The 12,142-nt window shown below is 41.1% G+C and overlaps 1 protein-coding gene across 1 annotated transcript; it reads left to right on the top strand.

Annotated features, from left to right (window-relative positions):
• Positions 1-227: 227 nt before the first annotated feature.
• On the top strand, positions 228-10,913 carry LOC134535324 (uncharacterized). The gene is made up of 6 exons (XM_063374391.1): positions 228-285; positions 743-816; positions 4,436-4,489; positions 5,912-5,965; positions 7,614-7,724; positions 10,664-10,913. The coding sequence occupies exons 1-6, from the start codon at positions 274-276 to the stop codon at positions 10,776-10,778; spliced, it is 420 nt and encodes a 139-aa protein (XP_063230461.1). The 5' UTR covers positions 228-273; the 3' UTR covers positions 10,779-10,913.
• The last annotated feature ends 1,229 nt before the right edge of the window (positions 10,914-12,142 follow it).

Below are 12,142 nucleotides of genomic sequence, written 5' to 3'. Positions count from 1 at the left end.
CGTTCCCGGGCCTGGCAGGAGGGGGTGGGGTGGCGGCGCTGACACCCGCGTGCCAATGTGACACCGGCGCCGCCAGGCCGTGCACAATTGGGGGGGGGGGGGGGGGCGCGTCCTCCTGTTTGCGTTAGTGGCGTCATCAACCCCCTCCCCCCCTCTTGACACTCCCCACCCCCTGCGGGCAGGAGAGGGCCTTTATAAGCGCGGCCGGCCCGGCGGCATGCATCAGTCGAGTCCACGGTCTCTCCTCACCGACAACAGCTGCGCCGAGACGACATGACTTCCTGGGTGAGTGCGCCGCGTGGCTAGGGTCGCACCGCCGGTGTTAGCGTCCCGATTTGCTCTAACAGAGCAGTAACATAGAAAAAAATTGAAAAATTAATTTGGGTTTTAAGGGCACCCGTCTACCGGGGCACACATACGGTGAACTATTTAAAAACCACTCACAATATCCGAGAGATGTCTGGTTACGAAAATCACTTAATATTTGGTTTTTAGACTATATTTTTTAGGGTAAAACGCGAGTTTTCAGAATAGCGAAAATCCCTGCTAAAGATATTTTTTTCTGCCACGTGTTGCGATGGGTGCGCAGTGTTGCCACGTGTTGCGATGGGTGAAGAATGTTGCCCCGTGTTGCGATGTATGAGCAGTGTCGCCACGTGTTGCGGTGGGTGAAGAATGTTGCCACGTGTTGCGATGGGTGCGCAGTGTTGCAGTGGGTGAGCGGTGTTGCCACTTGTTGCAGACGATGTGGGTTCTGCTGGCGGTGGTCTGCACCGCGACGCTGCTGGATGCCATGGCAGTCAGCGAGCGCGAGAGGTGAGTCTGCTCGCCACTACACCCGCCACGCACTTCCGTTCCCCGCGGCGGGCTCCGTTTCCGCTCACTTTTCGAGAAGTCGCTTCACAACAGCACGTCTCATTGTTCAGTATACAAAAAAATATATAGTTATTTTTTTTTTACGGAAGCTTATCTGAGAAAAATATTTTTGAAGTGACACCTAAGAACGACAAACTTAACTCTGCAGTTTTCATAGGTGCAGAAAATAATTCATTTTTAATTAACTGTAAATATTTTAATATTTCCATGAAATATGCTCTACATAAAGTTACAAAAGCCTTCTTGAAAACAAGATGAATTTGTTTTCATACATATAAAATAAGCCAAAACGTCCGTATAGCACATCACGTGACAGGCGGCTTCAAGATCCGACGACGAAGATGTCAACGAACAACGTTATACCTACTGATTTAAATTAGAGACTGTGTGTTTCTCTAATCAAAAATATAACCATTATGATTTAACTCATATTTCATGCGTCGCCATTACAGTTGAAGAGACTCTGAGACGTGTGATTCGCGTCCAGTTATGTAGTTGAAAACACAAAATGTTTCGTATATTTATCACGGTTAGGCATTATTTTAAAGAGTTCTGCGTTAATTTTTTTTGTCCGAGGTTCGTATTGTTAAGTTTATTCACAACGTGAGAACAAATTAATTTCTCGTAACCGCTGTTGGATGTTACACGTCTATGGCGAGGACTGAAAGACTTGGAGGAGTCCAAGGGGGCCCTCAGTCAATCATCGAAGACCACGCGTCTGTGAGGGAAGTGCAGCCGACCGCAGAGGGGTTGTACCACTCCGCCCACTGTTCGGGGAACGACAGGTTTGTCTGGCCTGGCGCGGCGCGAGTGCTGTGTGTGTCGTTGTGTCGGAGGTCGGACAGCGGGTCGCGTCGCGACGCCACCGCCGCGTCCCTCGACGCCGAGGAGTCGCGTGAGGACGCCTCTGTCGACCAGCTTCCCTACGAGCTGGAGTTCCGGCGCAAGTACGTGCCCCCGCGGCTCGCTGTCTTCCGCCTCGACTCGCTGTAGACAGAGTCGCTTGCTTCTTTGCTGAGGGGGCTTTAATGTACGAGCGTCACCACGAGGGGAATAGTTAGGTACGGGGTGGATCGGGGGGGGGGGGGGGTGGACCGGTAGAGCAAGAGATTGCTTCAGCGGCGACGCCACTCCAACGCATGCGCTAAGCGGTCGAATGGGAAGACTTCAAAGAGGAGTGGGGGATATGTACCTACGTAGCGTGGCATGCTTCGATGTAACAGCCGGAATGGAAACGGCAGGGGTGAGGTAGAAAAAATTTTGTGTTTTGTCTACTCGTCAGTTTTCGTAACGGGTTAACGATTGAAGCTAACATGTTATTTTTTGACGTGACAACATCTAATAAATCGATGAACGCCGGCTGTACGCACGAAAAAGTGTCCCGTTACGCACATTGTTCCGTTACGCTGTGTCCCATTACGATCATTGTACGCTTGCGCCGCATCTATCTCTCTTCCACTCGACTGTTTATAAAGTGAAGTGAAAAGTTAATGTGGTATTGCTTATTACAACAACAATTTCGGCAATAAAGGTTAATTATTCTTGCATTTTAAAAATATGATTACTAGTATAATTTCAAGTATTTATTCTTTAATTATTAAAATAAAAATGATTCAATTTTATTCATAAAGTATGCAACATTTCATCAATGTTTTGTTATGACGTTGTCACGTTTAACTATCGTCCGTAAACCGACTTTACAGACAACCAATTTTTCTTTATGATATTTAAAGTATCTACCATTTTTTTATTCGTGTAGAATAAAAATTATTCTTTGTACAATTAACTTATCATACGTTTTTATGTGAGTTTGTGATTGAAAATGTAAATAATTTATCACTATCAATACCAAACAAGCATGAAGTTTCACTAATGTCACACGTGGACTCCACGCACAAACTTTATTTACATGTGCTACCCGGGAAGACGCTCACTTGCGCTCAATTTACTATGTTTATTTTTGAAGCTTGACGCGTTAATGATGTCCATGATTTTAAACGGTTTTTTTTATACAGGCCTAAGTCAAAAATGGGGAAAATAAAAAAAATCGTTTTAAATCAATCTCTCCCATTGCAAGAATCATTGGAAGAATGTAAAAATTTCCGCTGCTCCAATTACCACTCAAATTTTTTGTTACTCCCCCCCTCCCCCGCCTTATTTTGTAAATTGCCTTGAAATCCTAGCACCTGTTCGCGCAAGCTCACGAACAATCGTGCAGGTTGTGTTATTCACCAGAGTAAGAGTGGCGAGATGAACAGCGAGGCCGGAAACGCTGGTGGTGAACGATGGTTTCCATCCCGGAAGTGCGTTCTCACTGGCGTGATTACAATAAAACTGCTGTTAGTCGTGCTTTGTAACGTGGTTTTGATTACACGCGCAGTTTGGGATTCTGTCGCTTTATAGGTGCCACTTTCTGCAAGCTCGTGTTCTCCTTTTCGGCTTTATTGTAGTTTAACGAAATGTGCCCATTGAGATGTAGATGCTTATTAATATTGTAAGCTCAAGTTTGTTTGAGCGTTATGTGCATAGTGCCACACGTCTAGCTGTGTGCATTTAGACACATATATTGTTACTTAGATTTAGATTTATGTTTTGTACAGAAAAAATATTCAGTGTACACTTTATTACGTTTATTTTTAATGTTTGGCATAGCTAACAGCTGAATTATTTTCTACCCCTTATCAACATATGTATAGCTTGCCTCCGTGAATTGAAAATAAACTTAATTAATCTAATTTTGTGCAAGACGGTGAAATGTTACGTTGTTATGCACTTCAGCTATCGACAGGAAATAAAATATTTCTTCAGGGCCTACGCCGTTTCTAACGCATTCTATGCTGCATTTTACGGACGCATTTGGCATGGAAAGATTCGCCGACAGACATTTTAGAGTTCGTTGTGTAATGTTATCGTTCCTTGCTTTGTGGCACGAAGTATATAATTGGATTTGTCGTGTCCATCGGGGCAGTATGACCAACTTAACACTTAAGTCAACGGAAAATGATCATTCCACCCAACAGACTCATTTTTTTTCATTGGGCTTAACGCCGAGTGGACAGCGAGTTCCTTAGACATGGAAACACTGGCAAACTCGCCGACTAATCAAGGCACTTGCTAACGAGACGGCTTCACTATAACTTCGAGTAGTCACTCAAGAGTCTTTATTCCGACTAAGCCATATAATAGGACTGGCAGAAATTTCATTTCTGATTCCACACTCTAGGGAGCTCGTACTGCTTGTGATTCGCCCGCTTTAGGAATTAGTTGCACAATTCCAGGCACGTTAAGAAAACTTTTCGGAAGGTATGCCTAAGGAGATGATGACTTATCACGTGACGCAAGAGTTGTTTGCGAATGATCAGAGTCACCAGAGCTCGAAGTGGATCTAGTACTTGATGCTTAGGAAAAGCAGAGTAGTCTGGAAGCTAATGTAGACGTTCTGGGTGTGATAATTCTCGCTTGCACATCGTGGTTCGTGAGTGTGAATTAAAGTGTCACCCGCTAACAAGTTATGTTTAAATTTGCGATGCTAATGACGAATGTTTATTTTTTTCAACAGGCGCAGTGCTGAGGAAAACAAAGAGAGCCCAGCAGCTGCTGTAGCTGAAAATACGTAAGTTAAAAAAAATTCAGTTTATTCAGTCTAGGAGCCGTTTATTTTTAGTAACACAAGTTGTAAAACAAGTTGACTCTTCTTAAAAAAAAAAAATTTTACATGAAAGCCTGTACCTTAATCTACTTTTATGAATATTTCCACCAATATTAAGGCCCTTATCGTATCGTGCAACCAGATTTTGAATCTGCCGCCTGATTTAACAACCACTTCAGCAAGGCAGTTTTAACCTACCTCTTCATTGATGTCGTATTTTCTCTTTCACTTTTTCGTCAGCTTTCTATACCAAATCTTTTGTAATGACAGAAGGTCGTCCACTTAGTACCTCATCACTGAAATGTGTGGCCATCTTTAAAAGCTCTAACCCATTACTGTACCATTCCATCGGTCATAATGTTTTTCTCCATACACTTCGCTGATCTGACGATGAATTTCAGCCACATTAATGCCTTTAGCACTAAGAAAACTAATCATAGCGCGTTTTTCACAATCGGCGAGATTCTCAAATGGGCGGAGGCATTTTAAATGCTCACAAACAAACGTAAAAACGGTCCAATTTTTCCGTAATGGCGTCTGTGGCTTGCCAACAGATGTAAGTACACAGTCCGCTTTCGCGGAATGCCGACCGCAGCGCTGCGGCGGTCGAATTTCAAAACTTACTTATTTAAAAAACACCCCTCCTATTTTTAGTTTGTCTGGATGCACCTAATGTTCTAAGTCCCGGATTTTTACCACAAATGTAAGACTTTTAACCAATGAAAAGGGTTCTTAGCGTCAGTTCGCGCTAATACTCATGAAGCGAGAAGACCAACTATATGAATAATGAGCGCCTAGTGAGTTATGCAAGAGATTTAGAAACCCACTACATCTTCATTATCCTATGAACTACCATGTAACTTTGTAATTTTGAGTTGAAACTCGTCCAAGTTATTTGAATCTCTGAGGAACTACATTTCAGCCATTCTCTGTAGAATACTTTTGCCACAACCGAACTATTGAAACCTACGTGCACTAACTATTTAGCGGTATCCTTTATGACTTAGGTTCCAGAATATAACTGTGTGTATATCATAAATCTTCGTTGATATATATATATATATATATATATAACAATATATATATATATATTACAATATCTCTTTATTTATGTGTTTGTGTGTTCTCACATTAAATCCAGGATTTTCTGAGACAGTATAACAAAGGTCATCAAATGGTTACGTCAGATATAAAAATTTAATTAGTTGAGGTCAACTCAGTATGTAAACTGAATCCAGGGTATGCTGGCGAAGACATATATATATATATATATACATACATACATATATACATATATATAATTCCAATTTAATATCACTGCAATGATCACCTAGCATCCTGTAAAGTGAGAAAAATGACTGATAAGTTTTTTTTTGTCTGTTGCAGAGATGAGAATAAACCTGTAAATGGAACCGATGATGCTACTCAGCCAAGGGCCAGGTGAGCATAAACTGAATAGTAATACAGATGATGAAACTTCAATTTTGAGATGCCATATTCTGTACTTCCAGCGAAGTGTTTTTTTTTTTTTTTGTAGTTAGTTAATTGTGCATACTTACTTTAACTAGATAACCTGAACTAATAACTGCATCCGAATTTAGATCAGTAGTTTACTTAAAAATAGTACTTAGTACATCTTAAGGTTTTTGTTCTGAAGTTTCAAATATTATTTAAATAAATTACTCTTCATTTTACTTCACTTTGGACTTAGTGTGTCTTCGTGGTTGTTTGTGTTTCAGTTCAGGTTTGAAGTATTCCTGTAAAATTATCGAACTTTAATTTCATGCACATCCATGAGTTATGCAGGATTTCAGGATTTCGATCCTTCGGGCTCGAACTCACATGCAATGTTATTTATTTCATTTTCTTGTCACTGCAATTATTTTATGGCTTTCCCAGTAAACTTAGCACAATAGCTGTCCTACATTTTATGTTCGGACTCAAACGTTTATCAACAGATGCTTACATATCTAATACTAGTAGAAAGTCGCTCAAGATTTCGTAATTATGGTCGAAAAATTTAGCACAGAAGTTTTATCGCAAGCTGTATCAAAATATTGCAAAATGCAAGATGGCGACGCCTGATCCCTCTTAAGGGGCCCGCCCACCTGAACTCACATATCTGCTGTGCAGAGCTTCAGAAAAAAACAACGCGAAACTGTATAAACTGTATTTTCAAAAGAGTTAAATGGCTGGAAGACGTGTTTTCAGAGTAATTTTTGAGGTATAAGCAAACCGGAAGCGCTATAATGTTACAGTCACCGCTCAAATTTCACACTTGTCCTGTGGACGAGGAGAAGACTGCGCGCCAGTTCAGAGGAGACACCGCGCTAGAAGCACCAGCGAGCGTGGCACTTATGAAAGCCGGGGGCCCGGTGTACGAAGACCATCGCCCGTGTCTCTTCCGTTGATTGTTTTCAAAGCATGGCCTCCACATTCGATTACGGGCCCTGGACCCAGGATCGGACACGCCCCCCCCCCCCCTCCAGACAAAATTTTACAGTCACGTGCTACATTATAATTTTAAAGTTATTTCTTACATACACTCTATTTTAGAATGTTATTTAAACTGAAAATGCAGGGTAAAATTATGGTTACTATTTTTATAAGTCCAAACTAAGCTTTATTTATAAAATTATTTTACTTTAAACTAACCACGGTGAGTGTGTATATTTATTCCACACACTGACAGCCACCATGGTTGAAAGGCCCGCCTAGTCAGGTGCACAGAGAAAAAGGTTTGTTTGGATCAAACAAAATATTTGTTTGTATATGGCGAAACAAATATTTACTTGCTGTTACAAAATATTTTTGTCATCTTAACCAAACTTGGTAAGTAACAAAAAATGATTTGTTACACCTAACCAAATATACCTACAGTTGAGTTTAAAAAAAAAAAAAAAAAAAAAAAAAACATTTTTGTTGGGTCAACAGAATCTTTCCCTACTACAAAATATTTTTTTTTTGAATTAACAATTTATATTTATTTCGCCATATACGAACAAATATTTTTGTTGAGGCAAACAATCATTTCTCTCAGTGTGCCGGTGTTAGGGGTGTGCTGGACCAGCGGGGGCTCGTGTTGCAGGAGGGACGCTGGCGCCGGGACGCCGGCCGACGCCCCGGGGTCCCCCGACCAGCAGCGGCGTCTAGAGACCACCCCCGAGCACCAGAGGGTCGCCCGGCAGGCGAGCGACGAGTAAGAAGGGGGGTTGCGCCCCCTCGGCGCGGTCAGAGTGTGGTCGGGTGTCGGGAGGGCAGCGCGTGTCCATCGCAACCGCGCGCAGTTCGGGCCAACCAGATTTCGAGCGAAATAAAAAAAAAAATGAAGTTCATCTCACTCCGCGGCGACGCTTCTGTCACATCGCACAGCGCATCTTAAAATTATCGTCAAAACTGTGTGGGCAGTGTTTACGCCTGGAGTTACGAAGCCCTTCACGGCAGGAGTTTGGAGGGTGGAAAAACTCACCCTTGCAAAATCGTAATTGTGAAAAGGGAATCATAAACCATCCCCTTCCCTCGCCCCCCCCCCCCCAACACCCATTGGGATTCCTGTCAATTTTAACACGTGAGCATTTAACGCTGGACGAGCAGATTCACTGGGTACATGTTATGTGGCGCGCTACCATCTGCGATATGGCATTCCACATGACGTGGATCCAGTGCATCTCGTGGCTCCAGCGATCGCACAGGCCCGAATTCACCAATATGTTTTTTTTTATATATATATATATTGTCTGCTCCACATGCGTCGGGCACCATCTGTTTTGACGTTAATTTCAGATCGATCCTGTATGTTGTGGTATCAAAAAATGAAATATCAAAAACTGACAGCCTTAGTCTTTTTTTTTTGCTTGGTTCCAACTTTTCTGTGGAGGAGGAGCAGTTTCTGTGGTGTGTGGTGGTGCTGGAGGCGGTGTTTCGCAGGGGAGACGGCGCACAGGGCCCGAGGGCTCCGTGGATCACGGACCGCCGGTTCCTGACGAGTCCGTTCTCCTCGCAGGGCGACGGGCCCAGCTCCAGGGCCCTGGCCAGGTGACTAGCTGCGGCTCGTTGTCGGGCGTGGGGGGTGAGATGAACTTCCGGGCCGGCGCGGCGGAGAGAACACGCGGCCAGGGACGGCGAAACTGCATCGGGCTTTCGATACATCGTCTGAATCAGGGCCGGTGCTAGGTAAATTGGCGCCCTAGGCTAAAAACCTTAATGCCCCCCCCCCCCCCCCCCCAACCCCGGACACCCCCAAAAAAAGTTTTCCTTGCCTCAAAATACATCACGTAAGCCTGAGATTTTGTCAACAATCAAATGTAAGCAGGCTTGTGTTTTTTTTTTTTACTTATTACAAATCATAAACAGGTCACCGTGGACTTTAAATAATTACTTACATCAATATAAACATTCCAAACTGTTAAAAAAATCCTATTTTCATCTAGGTTAAATAATCGTTAAACATATTATATGAGCTGTTATGTGTCGTGCTGCGCCGCCCCCAGCTACTTGGCGCCCTAGGCGGTTGCCTGGTTCGCATATATGGACGCGCCGGCCCTGGTCTGAATGATATCAGTGCTGATCAAGTGTTGGCTTGAAAATATACGACGGTTTTCGCTTTTCGATGTATTAGATTATTGAAACATCAATAATTATTTTGCTTATTATAAAATTATTAAATTTCATGCAATATTGAGTATTCGTATCTGAGTACATTTAAGCTTTTACAATGAAATTATTCAAAACCAGCTTGGCTTGTTATGGAGTATTTCTATGTAAGAGTATATAATTGACATACTATGCATTTTTTTCCAAATTTTGAAGGAAAGAAACCCATGAACAATATTGTATTATTTCAATTTTATATCATTGGCACAAAATATTGACATTAAAAATTTATTTGCTTTAAGATATCGAAATTTTGATCAGAAATGTTGATATTTAAGATGGATCTACATACCGTTGCCATCCCTTCACACGGCCATCCGTAGATCTGACGAGACGTCAAACCTAACACTTTAACTAGGTACTTACCATCCAAAGGTGGTTCGTTTCGCGGCAATCAAAACATTTTGTGGATCTCCAAATATTGATCAAATACTTACCTTTGAGCCATGTTTCCATAAAGTTTCCAGCTTCCAGGATAAGGCCTACACCCCCCTTCACCCCCCTTCCCATATCCAACATTTCGTCATGTCCTGACCAAGTGGTTGTTACAGAGAGAGGAAATCAATAGGCATTGTTTCTAGGCGCCTATATTCAGTCACAAATGGTTCATGAGAGAAGCCTTGATTGATGGAGGTTATAACTGACCTGATTCTGCCTGTATTGTCATCACTGTGCATTATTTCACAGCGCTCAGGTTCGGCGGCATGAAAACTGCTATCTTTCAAATGGCTGTGGTTGACATTTCCAAATACTCATCAATTGGTAGGTACATAGTTCCTAAATTTATGTTATTCTGAAACAGCTTTAAAATATACAACTGGGAAATTTGTGTTCAAATGGAAGGTGGGTATGAATTACATTATTTATTTGCTGTTCATTACCAAGAGATGTTATGTTTTAATTTGTTTGCATTAATCTTTCAGCATTTTTGTGGACAACTTTAAATGGATTACCACAATGTAACACTGTGCTTATGACAAAACATTAGTTTGTCTAAAGTGAAGAGGATTAGTTAACAATGTTGTTCTGTGTCCCACATGAACCGATAATTTTATAGTATCACAAGTATTGACTCTGAAATGCACGATTTTAGCAAAGTTTGTGCTTACAACATTTATATAAGGACTTGAAGGTGTTTGCAATGTCTTGACATATATTGCCTGTTGTGATGTAGAGTTATGAGGTTGGTACCAGTGTAGGACTACTAGTGGTTGTTGATGTGTCATAGAGGTGTGTAGGAGAACTAGGTGAAGTGTGAGTTTTAAAGGGTACTAAAGAGTGTCTAATTCTTATTAACAGTCTGTCCCTATTCTGAAAGATCACTAAAACATTGTCACTTAAAAAGTTATATGTACTTGAACTAAATGTGGATTTTTATATTTAATGCATCTCTCATTCACTCTCTCAAATGTTAACTAGATGCTAGGTGCTGTTTATGTGGGTACCTACTGTCACTGTTCTGCTACCAATCTCTTTTTTTTTCAGGAATTCACGAGATACCAAAAAGGGTTCTGATGAGAAAGAGCAAGATAAGAAAGAAGGGGAAGAGAGTAAGAAGAATGGCACAGAAACCGAAAAGAAATCAGATGGTAAACAGTAAAAGAACAACTTCATAAAACAAATAATCTAAAATGCAATAATTCACCACCTTAATAATATATGTAAAAGAACTAATAAATACATCTCATGTAACACGTTTGGTTGTACTGTGTGAACTCAATAAATTGTTGCTCGTTTGGAGGTTTACATATTTTTATGTAGCCTACCCGTTACACGCACTGTGTCTGCATTCCGCGATACATTGGTTACACAGGTTATCTGACGAGCTGTCCGCCATGATGCCAGCTGCTGACTAACGAACCATAGACAACACAACACTCTCAGCCTTACCAACCGAGCTGACAGTACATAACACATATACATATATTTATTTTCTTTTTTTAGTGAAATCTCAACCACCACTGACCATAGCTCTTAACATTATGCTTTTTATAGACTGGACTCATACCCTGAATTTCTAATAACCACATGACAGTAATTTGTACATAAGCTGCATTGAAATGTTGGATATAATGTAATTACTGCTTCGAATGGGATGTCAAATAGATACACTAAATGAGGATAGATGTTTAGATTTAGCATAAACAAATTTTTCATCTGCTAGCCAGAAGCTTAGATTTTATAATAATTAAATGCATGGGATTGAAATCATGACTTGTAAATTCAGCTTCATCTTATATGAATAAAAAATGTACAATAATGACTCACTTCTAAGATGAAAGGTAAAGGCAAACATAAGGTTTCATGCGGCACAGTTCTGCACAGAGAGCTAATTATGGGGGATAAGACTTTGCTTACTTTAATTTTTCCATCTTTTTTTTGCTTTTTTGGCATGTCAAGGCATAAATAATATCTCCCAGACAGTCTATACCTCATTGCAAACGCATATTTACTAACAGGCTGTAGTCTGTAAACGCTGTGGGAAAAAAAACTTATTATTTCATGCAAGCGATTGCAACTATCATGATTATCAGAACAGTTTACATGTGTTGACTTCAAAAGTGGGCAAATCTAATTTCTATGCCATGGCAACCCAAAAATTTTGCTTGGGGGTTTTAATGCCAGCTGTATCAAAATATTTGAGATTGCAATATCGCGAGGCCTAATCCCCCTTAACAATACTCCTACTTGGTTGCCAACTCAAGTTGTCATAAATGTGATCATGCTGGAGGGTGGGAATGAATCACGGACCCTCATCACAAATTGTGATGTCTTGTCGATAACACATGGGCAGTAGGACTGGACTGAGTTTCAAGACTTTTTAACTCTGATAGGAGGACCAGATTACAAGTATTTCATTGGTAGAATTTATTGAAAATGCTACAAGTAATAATGATATGCAATGATCACGTTCGCACAATGGCCACAGTAACTTTTACAATCTTAAGAATTTATTTTTAATTG

The sequence above is a fragment of the Bacillus rossius genome, chromosome 8, assembly GCF_032445375.1.
Source record: "Bacillus rossius redtenbacheri isolate Brsri chromosome 8, Brsri_v3, whole genome shotgun sequence".
NCBI lineage: Eukaryota > Metazoa > Arthropoda > Insecta > Phasmatodea > Bacillidae > Bacillus > Bacillus rossius.
Note: the sequence above shows the minus strand (reverse complement) of the source record. Positions and strands in the feature narration are given on the sequence as shown.